The 22,818-nt window shown below is 44.8% G+C and overlaps 1 protein-coding gene across 2 annotated transcripts in view; it reads right to left on the bottom strand.

Moving 5' to 3' along the window:
* The window catches only part of LOC117448211 (genetic suppressor element 1-like), a 47,307-nt gene extending 25,329 nt beyond the window's left edge, over positions 1 to 21,978 (bottom strand). The window contains exon 1 of one of the 2 annotated variants that reach the window (XM_034085394.1): positions 21,409 to 21,978. In XM_034085394.1, coding sequence (XP_033941285.1) covers positions 21,409 to 21,445 — 37 coding nt within the window. In that variant the 5' untranslated portion in view covers positions 21,446 to 21,978. Of the gene's footprint in view, positions 1 to 1,540; positions 1,623 to 21,408 lie in introns of those variants that run through there. The other variant, XM_034085396.1, reaches the window with a different exon arrangement.
* Positions 21,979 to 22,818: the final 840 nt, after the last annotated feature.

Raw genomic sequence — 22,818 nt, 5'->3', positions numbered from 1 at the left:
AGATTAAAAAGTAGGATCAGGTAATTAGATACACATTAGCCTAGCAAAAACAAACCATAGAAATATATTATAGTGATTAATGTGCATTATCTTTTGACAATTAATTTAGCGAAAATGTAGTTTTAATAATTTAAAGATAAAAAAACAAAACACTGGGGTTAATCTGAAGCCATGGTGTATATGAGTTTTGCGGTCTGGGTTTACAGTAGCCTCTATATGAGAAGGAGGTAATTAAAGAGATTGGAGGTTTACTCAGTAACCCCTGCGGAGCAGCTGGTCTACGGCAGGTCAGCAGCAGCACATGGCGCATGGAGCGTGTGTGTGTGTGTGCGTGTGTGCGCGCGTGCGTGTGTGCGTGTTGAACTCCACCTGCAGGCTGTGTACACACAAAGCGACGTGATCCGCTTGACTGCTGCTAATGCACCCGGCGGCATCTATCTCAGCCAAACAATACAGTCGCTGTTAAAGGTCCCGGATTAAAGAGCGACTCTTACTCCTGCGTGTGTGTGTGTGTGTGTGTGTGTGTGTGTGTGTGTGTGTGTGTGTGTGTGTGTGTGGTGTGTGTGTGTGTGTGTGTGTGTGTGTGTGTGTGTGTGTGTGTGTGTGTGTGTGTGTGTGTGTGTGCGTGTGTGTGTGTGTGTGTGTGTGTGTGTGTGTGTGTGTGTGTGTGTGTGTGTGTGTGTGTGTGTGTGTGTGTGTGTACAAGGAAGCTGGGTGACACACCACAGTTTGTAGTTCTGTCCTTCTTGTCAGTTTAGTTTACCAGGAGCAAACAAACCAGTGTATGATCACCAACAAGTTTGACAAGAAAGATAGCATAACAATGGACCACAAACACCTCACCTTCTGCGGCTGCGTCAATACACACACACAATGAACAAAGCAAAACCGGAAGTGGATTTAAAATTTCAAAATAAGATCACCCAGTGTTCACAACAAGAAGATGTATTGTGTTCATAATTAAAACTATCTATAGGATTTCATTTGACTGTGCTTATTTATCCTTGCAAAATCATTCTTGGCCACTTAAATGTATTGTGACCACGATGATAACACTTTATTTTGAAAAAGGTAACCAGAAGCAGTTTCTCCTGCTGGCTTCTCACTGTTCGTCAAACTGAACCTGTTCGTTTGATTACATACTGTCGACTGGTTCAATCATACACTGCCCACTTTGAGTTCTATAATCTACAACAGTTCATCTAAGAATAGCCTCCAACAAAAGTAGAGTTTCACTTATAATACAGATATAATGTAGCCATATAGCGAGGATACAACTGCCCAAACAAATCAAAGCAAAAATGCTGAAATAACAAAAAAACAATGACAGCCTACATATAAAAAGGACTTGATAAATAAATTAATTGGGTCATTAGATCGAGTCACCACAGACGAAACAAGAGATAATTTAACAATCCAACCTGATGTTAACTTTAAAAGCAGTATCCGCAAAAATATACGACCTTATAATTCATTCCAGTGTACAACAATCCATGGTACGTTCTGTAGGATACTAAAACAACATAGAAAGCCAACTTACCGCCTGACAAAAGAAAGACAATCCTAGGTTTTTGCGCATCCTTTAGGGTAAATTACTGTGACTCTAATGACTTCCCCCACACCACTACAACACACAGCCGATGTGACGATGAGGGGAGAAGGACAACACGTTAACTGTCCTCAGGGAGAGGGAGAGAGAGAGAGAGAGAGAGAGAGAGAGAGAGAGAGAGAGAGAGAGAGAGAGAGAGAGAGAGAGAGAGAGAGAGAGAGAGAGAGAGAGAGAGAGAGAGGCGGGGTATGAGAGGGGAGGGAGGGAGGAAGGGCGAGCACCTGCTCCACTGATGCTCCCCGGAGAGATGGAGGGAAGGAGAAAAGGAAGATGGGGCCTCAGACTGCTGATACCTCACAGCCTGGACATGTTTACTGTCCACTGGGGACAATCAGATCTGTTCAAGTCAGCTCCTATTGCTGCAGCACACGGAGGACTAACAGGCTAATTTAACTCATCATGATAAAACTCCTAGTATGGATTTGCTGCTGCTGCTGCTGACAATAATGATCCAATAGTGTTCTGAAGAAATGTTACAATATCTGCAGAGAAACCTGGAAGTCCTGAGGAAGTACAGAGCCTCAAAAGTGTAAAATTAACTCAACTTAAAGCTGCATTAATTGCTTTTTTGGCCACTTGGGGGCAATGCAACAAACTGTATGCCACAAAACTAACAAATGATCACATGTAAGTTGTTTTTATTATTATTTAGCATTCAGAGTCATGTTTCTGTTGACCTTAAGAATGTTAGTTCCCTCTTCTCTCTTCTTTTAGATCTATTTTGCTCCTCACCAACTTTTGAGAAAAATAATCTTTAGTGGTTAAATGTTACACAATGTAAATGCTAACCTTGTCTGTTTGCTGTTTGGTGATACGATTAGCTCACTTGGTTTAGAGTCTTAAAACCAAAACAAGAACTGTGAGACCAAAACAGTAAAGCAACAGAAAATGAAACACGTTAACTTATTTTATGCTGTTATTCTTTGTTTTTATTTATCTCGTTAAATCTTAGGAACAGGAGCCTTGATTATCTTACATTCTAATCCATATGTCAGAAGCATAAATCACAATTGGTTGTTTATTATTGAAGAAAAAAAGATGTCCCTACTTTATTTAAATAGCAGAGAATTATTGCTATATCAAGTAATAAACTTGTTTATTATCATTCCTCTGTCATCATGCGCTATAAGCTCCCTCAGCCTGCTTCATTCACTCTAATATTTCAACATCTCCCCTGGGCCACCCTGTCTCTCTGTTTCTTGATCGTTCCTCCCTTCATCTCCCCATCCCTCTCTCCTCATCTCCCAGGCAGCTGCTCCACTTTGCAGCTATTTAACAGCTGTTTTGCATTGATTTGCGCTTCCGAGTGCAGATTTCTACCTTGTCCATCTTCCTCCTGCCTCTTACTTTTTATTTCCTCCCCCTCTCTTTCCTCTCTTCCTCTTGCATTTCTAAGATGCCAGACAGACAGTAGCACCAAACAGCCTAGATGTTTAGCTCAATGAATAGACTGTCTCCTTCAAGTCTTTCTCTGAGATCCATTCAGTGGTGAAAGACGCACACAAGCATGCATAAACACAAACTGGCACGCATGCAACCCAATAGACACACACACACATTTGCACCCACTCATATGCACACAGATTAGCGGCCCCCTACTTTTCTCTCTATGGAAACAACAAGTACTGAAGGAAGCGTCGAAAAAGAAAAGAAAAAAAGTGAGGCTCCCCTATAATCCCCAAATCCCTCTCTCTTGTACTCAAACCTACAAGAGAGAAGAGGGGGAGTGAAACAGTGTGTGTGTGTTTGTACGTACGTAGGTACGTGTGTGTATATGTGAGTGTGTGTGTGTGTGTGTGTGTGTGTGTGTGTGTGTGTGTGTGTGGTGTGTGTGTGTGTGTGTGTGTGTGTGTGTGTGTGTGTGTGTGTGTGTGTGTGTGTGTGTGTGTGTGTGTGTGTGTGTGTGTGTGTGTGTGTGTGTGTGTGTGTGTCTGCAGAGACTAGTGTAGCCTGACATGATTTATGGTTTGGCTGTGTACTGCAGGCAGACACTCAGTTTTCTCTGAGGTGGGTGTCTCACCTCCATCGTTTGTGACCTATACAGGTTGTGTGTGTGTGTGTGTGTGTGTGTGTGTGTGTGTGTGTGTGTGTGTGTGTGTGTGTGTGTGTGTGTGTGTGTGTGTGTGTGTGTGTGTGTGTGTGTGTGTGTGTGTGTGTGTGTGTGTGTGTGTGTTAAAGAGGCAGATAAGCTATAAAATGTACACAGCTTGTGTGTGTACACTGCAGGTGCATGAAACAGAAGATAAAGCTGGTCGAACATGTGCTGCTCTGTGTGTTTTCGTGTGTGTGTGCAGTGTGCAGTGTTGGGGTCAAAGCACACAGCGGCGTGTATTCTCCAGGTGTGTTATACTTGGCGGCGAACTGTAGGATCCCCCATTAAGCAGCGTGTAAAAGAGGCCAAGCTCATAGGCCATTATGAACTCCGGCAGTAATAGCTCCAGGAATCTTACTGCCTCTGGAGACCTGGTCATTAGCCTCTTCCTCTCTCATAAAGCCCTCTATCCATCACACACGCAAGCATACACACACTTGTATGCAGGCGCAGCCACGCGTAAAAACACGAGCACATGCATGCCTCCTCTCAGTCTCCTGCTTTCCTGCTCTCTGTCTATTCATCTTGTGAAGTAGCGCTGGGGATACTGCTACAAGAACAAGCCACCAAGACATCCACAGATGTCTTCTAAAAGGGATGCACACAAACACACACACATTCTTGATTTGCACACGCACACAGATGCTCATTTACAAAAGCAGCGAGGCATAATATCAGCCATGAACCCAAACCGCTGATTATTTAAATGTATTCCTCCTTCCCCATCCAGTGAAAGTGAGACGCTGAAGCAGCCTGTTAGCTCTGGTCAGGTAGGAGATTACAAACAGAAACACTGTCACACACAATGGCGCTACCTGGCTGGACAAGCATTATAATGGCAACTAAACCCACCTTTGGAGAATTCACACACACACACACACACACACACACACACACACACACACACACACACACACACACACACACACACACACACACACACACACACACACACACACACACACACACACACACACACACACACACACACACACACACACACACACACACACACACACAAACACGTACATTTCTTGCTTATGGTTGTCCATCGAATCCGATGATGACGTCCACTTCTATCGGTGAGTTCTTTGGTGGCTGAATAGCCCTATCCTGGACCCACAAATCATATTGCAGGTAGGACAAGTGTATGTGGTGGTAGTAGCAACGGCAACTGTAGGTGTGTTCCTCCTGAGTCTCCTCTCCTGTCTCCTGGCTGTCCTTTCCTCCTCCAGCATTTGGGTCCCATCCCGGCACAGCTGGCGCCAGGTGTTACGGTCAGCAGCAGCGTCCTCCAGGGCCTCAGGTCTGATTTTACATTTCTTTAACGCAGTCTTCAGCTGGTCTTTATAGCGCTTCTTCTGCCCTCCAGCAGAGAGTCGACCATGGTGTAGCTGGCCATATAGCACTCTGTGAGGCAGGCGGTTTGAGGGCATCCTTACTACATGGCCCAGCCATCGTAGCTGGTGCTGAGTAATTGTGGCCTCAATACTCCTGCAGTTGGTCTTCAAGAGTACTTCAGAGTGAGGCACACGATCACGCCAGGTGATTCCCAGGATGCGCTGAAGGCAGCGTATGTGGAACTGCTCTAGGGCCCTGATGTGGCGGCTGTAAGTTACCCAGGCTTCGCAGCTGTAAAGGAGGGTAGTGATGCAGATGGCTTGGTAGACACAGACCTTCGTGCGGAGATGGAGGTTCTTGTTTTGAAAGACCCTACGCCGGAGTCTCCCAAAAGCAGCTGATGCCTGCTTTATCCTGTTTTGGACCTCATTGTCGATGGTGTTGTCTTCAGAGAGAATGCTCCCCAGGTATCTGAAGGATGGTACAACAGACAGTTGTTCACCAGCAGCAGTGAAGGTAGATGGTGTAGATGGGATGTTGGCACTCCACTGGCAAACTACTTCCGTCTTGATGGTGTTGACGGTCAGTCCCATCCTGCTGTACGCTCTCACCGCAGCAGTAAGAACAGACTGGAGGTCTTGTGGACTGTGAGACACAAGAGCACAGTCATTTGCATACTGTAGCTCAATGACTCTCTCCCTTTGCAGTTTGGTGGTTGCCCTGGAGCCTCCTTATGTTGAAGAGGTTGCCATCTAGACGAAAGTCCACTGCCACACCGCTACTGTCCTCAATCTCCTTGTGGAGAAGCTGGGTGACACATAGCAGGAAGATGTTAAAAAGTACTGGTGCTAATACACACCCCTGACTTACCCCTGTATGTACAGGGAAGGGGGAAGACTATTGTCCTCCTATAGTCACCCGAGCAGTCATTCCGTCATGAAATTGGTGGGGGATGTTGACAAACTTTTTGGGGCAGCCAAACCTGATAAGGACTTCCCATAAAAGTTCTCTCTAGACAGTGTCGAAGGCTTTGGAGAGATCGACAAAGGCCATGAACAGGTCCTGATGTTGTTCTCTGCACTTTTCCTGCAGCAGTCGAGCTGTGAAAATCATGTCCACCGTGCTCCTGCTCTTCCTAAATCCACATTGTGATTCAGGCAGTATTGACTCGGTGGTGTTTTTAATCAGCCTCTGGAGCATAACCTTTGCTAGGACCTTACCAGCGACAGCAAGGAGCGAGATACCCCTGCTGTTGCCACAGACAGCCTTGTCACCCTTGTTCTTGTAAATGGTGACAACATTGGCGTCTCTCCATTGTTGTGGGACGTTCTCATCAGCCCAGACCTTGGTGATGTACTTGTGTAATGCTCTTGTACAGAGGTAGCCTCCTTGTTTCAATATCTCAGCAGGGATGTTGTCATTACCAGGGGACTTGTTGTTTTTAAGGGAACGGATAGCTGATAGGACCTCCAGGAAGGTTGGGGGCTGGTCTAGATTGTGCATAGGAGGAAGTGTAGGCAGGTCGTCAGAGTCCTGATTTAGCAGGGTACCAAAATGTTCAGCCCATCTCAGCAGAATGCTATGCTGGTCCTTCAGGACTGTCAGGCCATCTGCTGTTTTTAGGGGAGTGATACAGCGGCTTATTGGGCCGTAGATCTTCTTGACAGCATTGTAAAAGTTGTGCATGTCATTTGTATCGGCAAAGACTGGATTGTTTCTGAGTTTTCATCAAACCAGTCTTGGTGGTTCTTGCTCTTATAGTCGATTGTTTGGGCTGCTGCCTCATAGAGAGCCGAACTGATAGAGTTCCACTTCTGGTCCATGGTGTTCTCAGATGAGCTCAAGGACAACTCCATCCCCCCTAGTTTCTCAGCCAGGGAGCAACGAAATTCATTCCTTGCATCAGGGTTTTCCAGGCGGGTGCAATCTAGTCGCCTCCTTCTGGGTCCTTGCAGCCGCAGTGGGTGGCGCACTTGCATGTGGACCTTGGCCATGATCAGACGGTGATCTGTCCAGCATTCTGCACCTCTCATGGCACGGGTGATGTGAACGTTTCTGATGTCACTTCGCCTCACAATTACATAGTCTATCAGGTACCAGTGTTTGGAACGAGGGTGCATCCACAAAGTCTTGTATTTAGCCTTCTGCTGGAAGATAGTGTTGGTTATGGTCAGGTTATGCTCAGAGCAGAGAGTGAGTAATCTCAACCCATTTGCATTAACCTGGCCAACTCCATGCCTGCCAAGCACTCCACTCCATATGCTGCTGTTTTGTCCCACCCTGGCGTTAAAATCACCAAGCAAGAAAATCTTGTCATTCTTGGGGATCCGGCGAAGAGCCTCGTCCAGTGACTGGTAGAAAGAGTCCTTGGCCTCACTCTCGGATGGCAGGGTCGGTGCATATGCACTGAGAAGTGTGGCGAAGCGGTTCTTAACCAGGGGGATACGGAGGGACATTAGTCTCTCACTAATGCCAACAGGTGTTTCAGCGAGTCTTGGTAGTAGAGTGTTTTTGATGGCTGGTCCTACACCATGCAGATGTTGTCCTCCTGACGGGTAACCTTTCCAGAAGAACGTGTAGCCCATCCCTTCCTCTGTTAGAGAGCCTTCATCCAGGATTTTGGTCTCACTCAGAGCAGCAATGTCGATGTTGTAGCGACTCAGCTCAGCAGCAACCAATGCTGTTCTCCTATGAGGTCTGTCAGAGCTGCCATACGAGTCCAGGAGAGTCCTTACATTCCATGTTGCCAGTCTTAAGTTGCATGATTTCCGTGATTTCCGTTCGTAATTTTTATTTGTATTTCGACCGCGGTAATGGAATGGCCCGATAGGTGCGGTATCCTATCCAGGCGAGGTTGAGTGGGCAATTTTTAGGCCACCTTTTCTAGACCCTTCCCCAATTGGGGTGAGCAGTGTGGCCCCTAAATTGGGCTGCTCAACGCACAGGGGTCTGCCGAAAACAGCTTCCACTCAGTCCGAGCTGTTAGCGACCTATACCCTGTGCTGCTGCCGTGCAGGGTTCTTAGCTAAGAGCTTCCAGTTCATTCGTACCTGCTCCCATCGCCAGAACCCCATCGCCGCCAGACTTCAACACGCTGTAAGGTCCAGGTACTTCACCATGGTCAGAGGTGGATACCTGCACAAGGAAGTTTTTAAGTGCCATAGGGGGTGCGCACTTCCCAGTAGCACTATCTTCACCACGATGAGATAAACCCGGTGGCGTGGGTGACCCATGACGACCAGTCCCCCATCCTGGCTGCAGGAGGCTGCCGGGTCCTTGGTTTTTTAAGGCCCGCCTATAGCGCACCGCCAGCGCATTGCTTTTCTGCCAAGGTGTGCTCCCTTAGCCTTAGCCTAAATAGGCTTACCCACAAGGCAGCGGGGCTATTTACCCATAGTTGGGGCAGGGGTTGACGGGCGTCAGGGCATATCCACACGACGGTGGGCCTATACGCCGCGTCTCTGGGGCCCCCTGCTGCTCCGAGATCCCCTCCAGTTTAGCCTGGGTCCGCAAGGACCCAGTTACCATGTGTGGCCACGGGGAGGCACTGCAGGAGTCTTGGTGGTGGAGAGGCTATGTACCAGCAGGAGGAGACTTACACACTCGGCTCCTCTTTTCACCCCCCAAGGGGGGCTAGCTGGCGGCGGCAGCTGTAAGCAGAGAGTAGCAAGCAGAAAGCGGCATGCAACATGCACTATCTACAAACATCTCTATTCTACTACGCTACTGCACTAGACGCGTCACACGCACCCTGTGCAAACAAAGAACACACACACAAACACGTACATTACATGTGCATACACACACACGATTTATTGGCAATTCATACAATGAAGAAGAACTGAAGAGGCATCATGGAGGTGAGTGCGCTCTTTAACCTGAGGCAGCTCTTCAGAAAGAGACACACACTCATACACATAATACAGTGGTATGTTAAATCACAATAGAAAACGGTGTGTGTACACACACACACACACACACACACACACACACACACACACACACACACACACACACACACACACACACACACACACACACACACACACACACACACACACACACACACACACACACATACACACACACATTCAGATCCTCAGGCTGCTGTACTATGCATGGCATTTGATAACTTTACTCTCATTACAGTCATTACAGAGTCACGATATCACCTCTGCACACATACAAAACTAACACCCTGAAAGTACACAGACTTTAGCCAGAGTACGTTTTAATTTAAGGTGTGCCCACAGACACACGTACACACATACACACATATACATGCACACACATAGAGTACATTGTGTACCAGCACACACAAAGTAGAGGGAGACCAGAGAGAAGAGATACCTGGGGATGGAGACACATTGGCAAAGGTAATGCTGGAGTCAGTCACTCTGTCCTCGGGCAAAGCACACTCTCACACACACACACACACACACACACACACGCACACGCACACGCACACACACACACGCACACGCACACGCACACGCACACGCGCACACGCACACGCACACACACACACACACACACAGCACTAATCCTGTTTATTACCTCCTGCCTCTCTACACTCTGTCTATTTTTTCATGTTATGTCTCCCTCATTTTCTCCCTCTCTTCTCTTATTTTTCTGTCTCTCCTCCTCAAGCCTATTTCAACAACATGCATACACACAAACACACTCATTAGGTGCACACACCAACACTCGTGCACATATTGTCAGTTTACTCCTGTGATGTTTGTTGGCCTGGGGCTGAGACGAGGAAACAGGGAGGGAGTGTTGATGTGCTGCTCTTTTGCAGCTCCAGCTCTGTTCGCGTCCTGCAGAGAGAATTACCTTCCCTTTGTCTGTGTGAAGGGGCTGCTGCCTTTACCATCTGTGCAGCGGATACAGTGGCAGGCGCATGTGTGCGTGTGTGTGTGTGTGTGTGTGTGTGTGTGTGTGTGTGTGTGTGTGTGTGTGTGTGTGTGTGTGTGTGTGTGTGTGTGTGTGTGTGTGTGTGTGTGTGTGTGTGTGTGTGTGTGTGTGTGTGTGTGTGTGTGTGTGTGTGTGTGTGTGTGTGTGTGTGTGTGTGTGTGTGTGTGTGTGTGTGAGAGCCTCTATATCACTATAATATTCAAAAAATAAAGACATTTTGCACGCCCGGGTATCATGCAGGGGACATTTTGGGACTTAGGTAAAGATTTCAGGTTTAGGTGATGTTAGTGATTATTTTTGCAAACATGACGTTTTTGGTGATTTCAAAAGTATGGAGTGTGTTTAGTCGTGAAATGAAAAACGCTTGAATGACTTCTTGACCTTGGAAACAGCAAATGACAACAAAACAGGGTTCATTTAGTAACTATATTTGAGTTTTTAATAACATCACATGACCTTTATCAGCAGATGTCCTTGACTTATATAACTATAAAATGTTTATACAATACAAAAAAAGTAGGCTGTGTATTTTTGGAATGAAATCATATATTTATTAGTAGTGTTCTCATTCATTTAAGATGTATATCATAGCCCCCCTAATTGTTCTTCTGAATTAGATGTGTTTCTGAATTTAAAATGCTAGATTGTATGAACAATGTGATAGTTATTCTTCTCTACACAATAATTTCAGTGGAGCTTGATCACGATTTGATTCACACCCATAATCTATTTTCTTAGACACAAGCCTGAGGCAGCATATACAAAACAAGTGCCTCGCTCTTCCACCTCCAGGAAGTGTTTGAGCAAATACTTAATAATTATTTATTCAGGAGCATTTGAATGAGAGTCAAAGTTTTTGTTTTGTTTGTGGGGACGCCCTGATCACACAAAATATTGAATTTTTGACCATTCACTTCTTCATCTTTTAGGCCACCACTACCCCTAGGATGAGGCTGGCAATTTGTGTATGGTTTGTTCCTTGGTGAAAAGACCAAAACCAACTTTATTATGTCTCTGAATAATTTACGACGTCTCCTGTCTCTCTCTGGCTCTCTCTGGCTCTCGGCCCTAAGCTCATTGTTTCCCGTTGAAGATGTAAGTCTTGAGGAATGTGTCACAAACAAATTGTTTTATTTTATTAATTGACTGTACTACTAGCAAGTCATTACACCCTACTGGATATAATAAGAGTTAATTGAGCACTTGTATGGTCTATTTTTCACTACATGTTGGAGCATGTCATTCAGTTCAAAGGTGTGGCTCATCAATGTGTTGTTAATAATTGTATGACATCAATGGCTGTTTGTGGCACAGAGGAATACAACTTGTTCCAACTAAATGTTGGTTTTGGCCTTAAGGCAATCTTTTAACATTAAAAAAATATAATATATTCAGTGTCATACTTTAAGTTGAGCTGAGTATTTTATGTGCACGGATGTGTCTATTTTTTTTTTTTTAAAGATAAAGACGCCCTTTTTGTGAGGACACACTAGAAAAAAGGGAACTAAATCAAGCATTACATCAAACAGAGGAACTTGTGGTAGAATAAATACAAAATATAGATAGTCTGTCTCTCCTCCGTTTGTGTCCTCTCTCGTGATCTTCTCCTCCCTTTTTATCCCCTCTCTCTCTCTCTCTCTCTCTCTCTCTCTCTCTCTCTCTCTCTCTCTCTCTCTCTCTCTCTCTCTCCCTATTTCTCTCCAGATGGGTGGCAGAGAGTAGCAGCTTGCTGTGGTCAGGCCAATTATTTACATAATTATGATCTCCCACTTAACCACATGATCCTTTACCTGGGTGTGGGCAATTAAAGCCGGCATCATAATGCAGATTATGCAAATACAGTCAGAACCGAACAAGGTGGCAAGAGATCGCACATGAGCAAACATGTGCCTTGTAACTGTGTGTGTGTGTGTGTGTGTGTGTGTGTGTGTGTGTGTGTGTGTGTGTGTGTGTGTGTGTGTGTGTGTGTGTGTGTGTGTGTGTGTGTGTGTGTGTGTGTGTGTGTGTGTGTGTGTGTGTGTGTGTGTGTGTGTGTGTGTGTGTGTGTGTGTGTGTGTGTGTGTGTGTGTGTGTGTGTGTGTGTGTGTGTCAGTGGCTTCATAGGTGTGCAACAGAATGTGACAACATGTTTGACAGCTTTCTGGTTGGTTAATTGTATGGTACACCAGATTAGGGCCGAGGACTGAATTGTATCTGAATTAAAGGGTCAGTTTACCTAAATGCCTGTCAAAAGAATAAGAGATGTTTCACAACAGCCTTGGTTTTATTATTTACCCAAGCCCAACAAGAGGAGAAAAGGGGTTAATGAGTTGAAGAGGACTCTAGTTCTCCCTTTGGGCCAGTATACACGCATCTGCGTGTGTTATTTTTGATGTGCGTGTGCAAGTTTACTGAGCACCTGCTAACATAGGTGGCAAACATAGTCATACCCATGGGTGATCAACAGGCTCTTCAGTGAAGTGACATCATTGATTGTGTGTGAACATGTGTTATTTTCCCGTGTGTTGTTGTGTTTCCGTGTGTCCCACCCAGCTGGAGTGCTGTGGCACCTCACAAACGAGGCATGAGCAAACACACATCTGCATTATGAAGCATGCATGTCCTGTCCGGCCGTAGGCATCTGACTGTTTGTTAACCAGCTACACACATTTACAAATACACTAACACATACACAGACAAACAAACAGACATACACACCCACGCACAAACATGCACATAAACACATGCATACACACACTATACACACACATTCAATCAATTATGTTTTGACATGGTTCATGAACATGCAGATGGTGCAGGACCAGGGGGGGCAGACCCCCCCACCCTTTGTCCAAGTCCTGTAGACGTACATGTGTTTGCCTCTGTGTGTATGTGTGCATGTTTACCTCACTTTATAACATATTAATTCTAGCACATTTTATCTGCTGTATTTTCATTCGTCTAATCCTCGTGCCATCTGCTCATTATCGTACATCGTGCTGCTTATTACAGTTTTACTGTGCGTGTTGATCTATGTGTTTACTCTGAGCATGTGCATGCCATCTTTGTGTGCGTGTGTGATTGTGTGTGTGTGTGAGTGTGAACCATGGGTGTGAACTACCAGGAGTTGTCGTTATAACCTCGGGTCAAAATCTGCTGGCATTCATCCCAATCTCCCTCGCTCAGTGAGCAGGCAGGCTGCTTATACACCTCTGTGTGTGTGTGTGTGTGTGTGTGTGTGTGTGTGTGTGTGTGTGTGTGTGTGTGTGTGTGTGTGTGTGTGTGTGTGTGTGTGTGTGTGTGTGTGTGTGTGTGTGTGTGTGTGTGTGTGTGTGTGTGTTGCTGTTGGTTGTACACGTGCTTTAAGTGAATCCTCTGTTAATTCAGAGCTCATTAGTGACACCAGGGGGGTATACTGCGAAGCAGGATTTTCGCTTAGCCGGCTAAATTCAGGGAAAACTCCGGCTTTCCGGTCCTACGAAGCTGGTTCTCTTTTTAGCAGGCTAGATCTCCATGGTAATATATGCTAAGCAGCTAACCTGGTCGGGACCAGGGGCCTATACTGCGAAGCTGGTTCAACCTAACCTGGATATGTTTGAGTTAGCCGGTTGGCTTAATCCAAAACATACGCGCTCTCGCTAAACTGTCCTACGACGCTGGTTATCAAGTGGATCGCTCAAGCCAGCCGTGCCCTATCTAGTTAGATGCGCGTTCACATGAAAGGGGTGGTATCTGGAGCATTCGACCAATCACAAACATGGAGAAGCGCACTGACAGCGCAGCGTCATACTTCCTGAAGGAAAAGTGAACTTTAATACTAGTCAAAAATGAAGAAGTTAAACTTTAAACATCCATGACTTAAACACTTTATCCAGGATCAAAGCCACATAGCTGCACCTGCAATGTGAATACAGCTGGGAACAGAAAAAGTGTTTGAATGCGTACATTAACAGGTTTATGATATCACTGCCCCGTCTAAAACACGATCTGACTTCAATTACATTTGTCTCGAGTGTTTGGTCAACTTATGTGTTGCTTAAAATAATACTTCTGCATACAGTATGTGACGCTGTGAGTGTTGCACGGCCAGATACGGCTCAGCTGACTCAGATAAGGAGATATGTGATACATTATGAAGTGATATGCCGCGGACTGTACTTAATGTACTCTGATCCGGTTACTTGTAGGGTGACCAGATGTCCCGCTTTGCGCGGGACTGTACAGCATTTTCACGACTTTTGGTGCGTCCCGCAAATTGAGACGATGTCCCGCATATTTCATTTTGATTGGCTAAAACGCTTTTCTTTAAAATCAGATTCATCCAATGGCTGTTGAGAAAGCAGGGAAGGCTATCATCAGGGGGCTGTGTTTGCTGTCAATCAAACTGTAACACACGGCGGGTGCTGGTCAAGTGTTAACCAATGAGAGTAACTCACTCACACCCACCCCGCCAAACAACAACAACGAACGCAGGCGACGCAGCAGGTTATGGAAAATGGAGGAAACTGAAACTACAGCTAAGAAGATGCACATACAACAAAGACTGGGAAGACACTTACCCGTGGGTGCAGCCAGTGCGACTCTCAGAGATTTTTTTGCAATCTTTGCAAGAGTAATTTTTAAATTTCACATGGCAGTGAATACGACGTCAAAAGACACAGAGAATGCGATTCTCACAAGAAACGTGTCGCTCAAAAAGAGACATCCCACTATATGGAGACATTCCTACTCAAACCAAAAAATGATGGCCACTCAGACAAGGTAACAGCAGCAGAAATAACCAGTGTTTACCATAGAGTGCAACACTCCCATTCATACCGGTCAAATGACTGGTAACAAGCTAGCGCCGACCATTTTTCCAGACTCTGAGATAGTAACGAAAATGTCATGTGGTCGTACAAAAGCAGCGTCCATAATAACAGATGTGCTTGCCCCTGCCTCTGTGAAGAGTTGTTTGACAGAGTCAAAGACACCAGTGGTTCTAGGTGACAAAATAGCACAGCAACAAAATAGCACAGCAACAGAAGGTGGGCCCCCACGTGTAGGGGCCCACCTTCTGTTGCTGTGATGGACAAAACTGAAAGCTATTTTATTTTATGTATTATTATGTTTCTGTTCCCTCCTGGCCAGTGTTGGTTTTATTTTATCTATTAATTTATGTTGTGCCTACTTGTACAGGTAATACACTAGTTGAATTAAGAAGATGCATTTCTAAACACTTGAAGTGAATAATGCCTGCTGCCTTGGTTAGCCTTAGTTTACTTTTCTTTATTAAAAAACTGCATTTTGACTTCACTTTCTGCTCTGTTATATATTTGTTACGGTTTTTTTTCCGGGGGTTGGGGGGTGCTGTTGAGAGGGTGTCCCACATTGTCCCACACAACCATACTCCTTGTCCCACATTTGGTTTGTTGGGATCTGGTCACCCTAGTTACTTGTGTTGTGGCAGATATTTAAGTAAGCTTTCTTAACGCTAATGTTATAATAGTCAGATTGCTCTGAAGATGGAGGTGATATTCTATTAATGTTCACGTTCACACAGTCGGTGATTTTTGCCGGCCGTCTTTCCTGCGACGGCAGTTTTTCTGTATTTCCTTTCTCCTGTAATATGACTTGATCGCTTTAAACTCCGCACACTGAGCTCTGATTGGTCAGCAGGCGGTGCTTTCACTGAGTTGAGCTCTTAGCCTGCAACCTAACCTGGTCCCGACCAGGTTAGCTGCTTAGCATATATTACCATGGAGATCTAGCCTGCTAAAAAGAGAACCAGCTTCGTAGGACCGGAAAGCCGGAGTTTTCCCTGAATTTAGCCGGCTAAGCGAAAATCCTGCTTCGCAGTATACCCCCCAGGTTAGGTTGCAGGCTAAGAGCTCAACTCCGTGAAAGCACCGCCTGCTGACCAATCAGAGCTCAGTGTGCGGAGTTTAAAGCGATCAAGTCATATTACAGGAGAAAGGAAATACAGAAAAGCTGCCGTCGCAGGAAAGACGGCCGGCAAAAATCACCGACTGTGTGAACGTGAACATTAATAGAATATCGCCTCCCATCTTCAGAGCAATCTGACTATTATAACATTAGCGTTAAGAAAGCTTACTTAAATATCGGCCACAACATAAGTAACCGGATCAGAGTACATTAAGTACAGTCCGCGGCATATCACTTCATAATGTATCATATATTTTATTATCTGAGTCAGCTGAGCCGTATCTGGCCGTGCAACACTCACAGTGTCACATACTGTATGCAGAGGTATTATTTTAAGCAACACATTAAGTTGACGAAACACTCGAGAAAAATGTAATTGAAGTCAGATCGTGTTTTAGACGGGGCAGTGATATCATAAACCTGTTAATGTACGCATTCAAACACTTGTTCTGTTACCAGCTGTATTCACCTTGCAGGTGCAGCTATGTGGCTTTTATCCTGGATAAAGTGTTTAAGTCATGGATGTTTAAAGTTTAACTTCTTCATTTTTGACTAGTATTAAAGTTCACTTTTCATTCAGGAAGTATGACGCTGCGCTGTCAGTATGCTACTCCATGTTTGTGATTGGTCGAATGCTCCAGATACCACCCCTTTCATGTGAACGCGCACCTAACTAGATAGGACACGGCTGGCTTGAGCGATCCACTTGATAACCAGCGTCGTAGGACAGTTTAGCGAGAGCGCGTATGTTTTGGATTAGGCCAACTCAAACATATCCAGGTTAGGTTGAACCAGGTTCGCAGTATAGGCCCCAGCTCTTTGACCAAATAGGGTCTGCTTGCTCACTTGTTTGTTTTCTAGTAGAGACATCACCAAACATGTTGTTTTATTCATTCCTTTTCTTTTACACCCGTCTTGGGTTCATTTTCACTGTCTCTAGAGGATAGAAAACATAAAAAATAGATTATGGTTGTTTTGCACTTTTATTCTTGTTTTTTTTTTTCTTGGCAAGAGAAAGTCGCCCAGATCCCATATGATATCTTTGTGTGTGTGCATGGGTGTGTGGTTTTTATCTCCTTTGTGTTATCAAGCTGTTGTCATGGTGTTTTATTCATCTCATTAATAACAGTGCCCTTGAGGTGGAACACCTCGACCCTGTTTTCATCGGCACACACTAGTGAGCACAAACATGCACACAGATGCACAAACACACACAGACACACGAGCGCACACACACAATTAACAACACTAGCAAGCTGACAGCAGCTTCCTTTGAGGCAGCACCCATCTCAGCCCCTGCATGAATGAACAAAGACTCCACATAGACATACATACAGAATGGAAATATGGTCAACCACATGTGTGTGTGCCAGCAGCTTCTCCACCCACTAAAACATATACATACACACAACACCTCATGTCCTACTTTAATAAGCACAGATTGCATTTTGGCTCCAACATAGCAGAGAGCCTGATGTACGAGGCAGAGCCCACCTGACATCTGAACACAAATGAAAGTGACAAGAGGGGAGAAATTGAAGAAATTGAGAAGCAAGAGAGTAATATTTAGGGATACTTATGCACCACTTAGGTATATTAACTAAATCAGTTCAGACTCTCAGGATCAGATTTATCCGGTCTTAATGATATCATATCATCCAATATGTATAGATTTGTCATGATATCTTGGAATTCCTAAATGTATTTTTCTTCCTTTTGCTCAATGACATTCCCCTGTATGTCCGAAAGCTTTTTAGTCTGATGTTTAAGAAAAACTATTCTGCAAACTAAAAACAGAGTGTTTACTTGTGTATGTAGAACTGCTGCTGTGCAATTCATGAAAAAATATTTAGAGTAAAGTTATCAAATGCCATGCATGTAGTACAGCAGCCTGATGATCTGAATGTGTGTGTGTGTGTGTGTGTGTGTGTGTGTGTGTGTGTGTGTGTGTGTGTGTGTGTGTGTGTGTGTGTGTGTGTGTGTGTGTGTGTGTGTGTGTGTGTGTGTGTGTGTTCATGTGACATCTGCCATAAATCACAAGCCACAGTGTCCTTGTAGCTCTAACACATATCATGGAAATCAATGCAGGGGTCAAGTCGAACACTGCTACCCAACCCCCGAAAATACCACAGCAGCCAATAAATATGGCAGGCTAATACACACGTCAACGACCCGGCTCTCTCAACCTATTGACTCGCCACATATAATGTGTGTGTGAACGTGAGTGAATGCATACATGGACAGAAACACAAATATCACTGAGTGTGTGTTTATTCTTGGTGCAGACATCTGAGCAGAGTTTGACCTGGTGACATTGTGAGAACTGGAGATCCTGCTGGGCATCTGCATAAAATATTGAAGGACAAACCTGGTGATATTTTCCTTATATAGTTTTTTATTATTTTTACCTACATTTACCGTCCTGAAATACTCACTAGAGTCGTTTAAAAAACACAATTTGTTTCCTTTGAGTACCATTTGTCCCTGGGCCTGGCTGTTTTAGTAAACTACTTTATTAAACTTAAAAGTATATATTTGTGACACATTTTTAAATAGGTCGTAACATTTAAATCTTTAATGGCAATAGATAAGCCCTGGGCTGATGCCCCAGACAGGTTTTTGGAAGTGAGAGACAGACCAACAGTCTTATTCATGGGATTTGATGAGAGCAAGAAAAATACTGCATTTCATAAGCCTTATCCTCTAAACTCAGTAAGAGACAGTTTTGTTTATTTCTTAACTTGCACTCCCAGAAGCCTTGATGCATCTCCACTGGGAAAACATTCTGATTTAAAAGAAGACCATTTTTGAAAAGACATTTGAATTGCCATCAACTGACAAGTCACTGAGAGAAAACAGTAAACTGCTGTAATGTGTGTGGTGCACATCACCAGGGGGTCCGCAGAGTGGGAGATAGCAGAATGCTACTTTCCTTTCCTTATGATACCATGTTAAGGTCATGGTGTGCTTTGGGTAACAACGTGTGTATGAAGCTCACACACAAATACACAGACACACACATCTACTCTTTCTGTCATATCTCCTATTTCATTATTTTTCTTCTTTGCCCTCTAAAGGTTTTATGAAAGATTTTCACGTAGATAATATATATCATTAACCTCATTTGGTATTGTTGCCTCTAATCTCCATTCCTGTCTCATCCTTAGTCTGCCCCACTCCTTCTACCCTGACTAATCACACAGTAATCGCTGCACACACACACACACACACACACACACACACACACACACACACACACACACACACACACACACACCACACACACACACACACACACACACACACACACACACACACACACACACACACACACACACACACACACACACACACACACACACACACACACACACACACACATCCTCTACCCCTCACCCCCTACATTGTCAAATGATCATTGAGAAGCGAGCGTGTGGCTGACACTGTCTCCACAGCAACGGCAGTTAGGACCAGGAGGGGGGCTGGGGCATCTTCCAGTGTGTGAATGATGAGAGCACACGCACACACACACACACACACACACACACACACACACACACACACACACACACACACACACACACACACACACACACACACACACACACACACACACACACACACACACACACACACACACACACACACACACACACACACACACACACACACACACACACACACATATGAAGGTACCAGCTATGACAAAAAACATGAACACATATGGACACAAACACAGTCACAGGTTCGCACATAAATAGGCATATGCACACAAACGTTCAAAAGTACACACACCACACACACATTAAGCGAGACCTGGGAAACTGAAAAAAGAGGATGAAAAGCGAGCGAGGGTGGAGGGAGGGAAGTGATTTGGAGGGGGGGGAGGTGGTAGTTGCTTCCTGGAGAGATTTTCTTCTTCCTCTCTCGTCCACATTCAGGCGCAGATAGAAAATACACACACACATACACACACACTCACAGATATACAAACAATGACAGAGCACCACATAATCACTCCAATTCAATCATTTATGAAAGCAGATGTATAATTCAAAAACCAGCATGAAAGATTCACAAGGCAAAGAACATTGTTTAATCTGCCCTCCGCCCTCTAATTCCCCCCATCAATCCCACCCTCCCTGCTTCTCCCACTCTCTCTTTCTCTCTTATCACCTCCTCCATCCCCCACGTTTCACCTTTTGCCACTGCTGGGTTTTTAATCATTGACCACAGTCTGGCCCAGACAACTCAAAGGTCAGAGATCAGGGTTAGGAGTCGGGGAAAGACAGGGCTGTTTTCATGTGAGAAGTGCCGTGTATCAAACATTATTATTCACATAGTATTCTTTACTGCTTAAAGGAACAAAATCCTGCTTTAAAGAGCATTTATTTCCTCTTCACCTTCTCTTCATTTTCACACCTTGCCTTTTCCCTGACCTCTCCCTCCCCCTCCTTTCTCCTTTCACTGTCGTTCTGTCATCCTGCCATCAGGCATGTTTAAGCACCTTTCTCAGGTAACCTCACACCTGTCTCCACACTGACACTGGAGGCACTCACTTGTACATCACACAAGACCGAGAGATACAGACGATACAGGCTCAGGCTGGTATGAAGCAGCAGAAGCTCCACAGAGGAGGGATAAACCAGACAAGCAAGCAGAGAAATCTCACAGATCTAATTTCAATATGAAAACCTACAATTATTTTATTTAAGGCTTGCACCTTAACTTTATTTTTATATGATTGATTAAACCACATATTATTTTCTTAATCAATAAATTAACAGTTTTGTCCATAATAATAATAATATTGTCAGAAAACAGAACACTAAAATGTGTCACAATTTCAAAAAGCTCAAATCCACTTATTAAAATAGATGGATTTGTCAGACCAACAGTGCAACATTTAAGAAATCTAAATATCTTGTTATCATTAAAGAGATAGCAAATTTCACATTACAGTCATTGTCTTATGGTTTCAACTATGTATAATTTCAGATCAATATGTTTTTCAACAATTTTCAGAAGACAGGGAAAATTGTTCATCTCAAGAGAGTGAACTAATGTAGGCTAAGTTATAGAAAATATTCAAATTATAGATAATAACTACACAACTGTGGCGACAAGGAAATGTAAAACTAAAAGCTAAATAAATGCAGAAGACTAGATATTCAGGCCTACCTTGTGAGCAACCATTGATATGTCTGAGTAAATATAACGTTCTTGAAATAAATATTTACAGCAGCAGTTGCTGGAATACAATACAATAATCAAAATGATGACTTCAAAAATAAAATGTCATTCCACTCAATATCCGTGACAAGGAACGCTCATCTGCCAGGTGAGGAGAGTTACGGTAACTCTCCTCACCTGGCAGATGAGCGTAAATCAACGTGACATCATTGAAGCTATTAATTATGCCTTGAAGGAATGATTGAGTGAAAGGGAAATCTCTGCAGCCATGTGACCAGCATGCATCCGATACAGTTGGACAAGGAATACCAGCACAGAGAAATCAAATCCTGAGTAAACGTGTTCTTACCTGGGAGGTAGAAGTGGGGAGTCTTTAATCCAAACATGGTCCTGGATCCTCCACTGACTCAGGGAAGAAGAGTTACAGCAGGCGGGGAGGGGGCTGTGGTCCACCAGGTTTAGGAACTCGATGTTGGTGTAAGTCCTCTCTCTGGGTGAGAGAAAGGGCGGAGGGGAGAGGTCAGCTTCTGTCTACCTCCTGCCCCCCCCTCTTCACCCTGTAGACTGAAGCCGTGTGGAGTAACGAGGAAAAAAGAGAGGAAGAACACACCGAGGGGAAGTGATGGAAAGAGAGGAGAAACTACAAACTGAGGATGGGTGACAGTGTGCTCATGCCATCTTTCACTGAGAGGGAGAGCCTCTGAGAGTGTTGGGAGGTTGACAGAGAGGAAGAGGGGGAGGGAGTGAGAGAAAGAGAGAGACAGTCTTCAGCCGGCGTCCTCTCCTTGTTTTAGTCCTTTGTAATCCCTTCCTTGTTATTCATTCAGCGGCCTCTTGCTCCTTTGCTGTATAATGATCTGTTTTTCTGTGCCTCTGTTCTCCTTTCTGTCTCTATTCCTGCTTTATCCTCCCTCCTTTGCCTCAGTCCCGCCACTGACTGCTCAGCTCAGTGAGGAGGAGGAGGAGGAGGAGGAGGAGGAGGAGGAGGAGGAGGAGGAGGAGGAGGGGGGTTAGGAAAGAGGGAGGGATGGAGAAATGAAAAAGAGGGGAGGAGAATTATAAGACGGATGTGTGAGAGAGAGAGAGAGATGAATGAGTTTATGTGAGTGTGTTGTGTGTGTGTGTGTGTGTGGTGTGTGTGTGTGTGTGTGTGTGTGTGTGTGGTGTGTGTGTGTGTGTGTGTGTGTGTTGAGTGTGTGTGTGTGTGTGTGTGTGTGTGGTGTGTGTGTGTGTGTGTGTGTGTGTGTGTGTGTGGTGTGTGTGTGTGTGTGTGTGTGTGTGTGTGTGTGTGTGTGTGTGTGTGTGAGTGTGTTGTGTGTGTGTGTGTGTGTGTGTGTGTGTGTGTGTGTGTGTGTGTGTGTGTGTGTGTGCGTGTGTGTGTGTGAGTAAAAAGAGGTTGAGAGAAAGAGAAAGAAGGAGGAAGAGAGGCGAGAGGGTGTTGATGCAGTTCTCATTATCAGTAGATTGGACTGGTGCCTGAGTGACAGCTGATTCATCATGGGAGGGAGAGGAATGGAGAATGAAGGGGAGAAAAAAGTGTGTGTGCGTGCGTGCGTGCGTGTGTGTGTGTGTGTGTGTGTGTGTGTGTGTGTGTGTGTGTGTGTGTGCGTGCGTGTGTGCGTGTGTGTGTGTGTGTGTGTGTGTGTGTGTGTGTGTGTGTGTGTGTGTGTGTGTGTGTGTGTGTGTGTGTGTGTGTGTGTGTGTGTGGAACAAGAAAGAAGAGGGGGGTTAAAACCTGCCCTTAAGCATCTGCTTCATT

Source organism: Pseudochaenichthys georgianus, chromosome 6 (genome assembly GCF_902827115.2).
Source record: "Pseudochaenichthys georgianus chromosome 6, fPseGeo1.2, whole genome shotgun sequence".
In the NCBI taxonomy this organism is placed as follows: domain Eukaryota; kingdom Metazoa; phylum Chordata; class Actinopteri; order Perciformes; family Channichthyidae; genus Pseudochaenichthys; species Pseudochaenichthys georgianus.
This window is presented reverse-complemented; position numbering and strand designations above follow the sequence as displayed.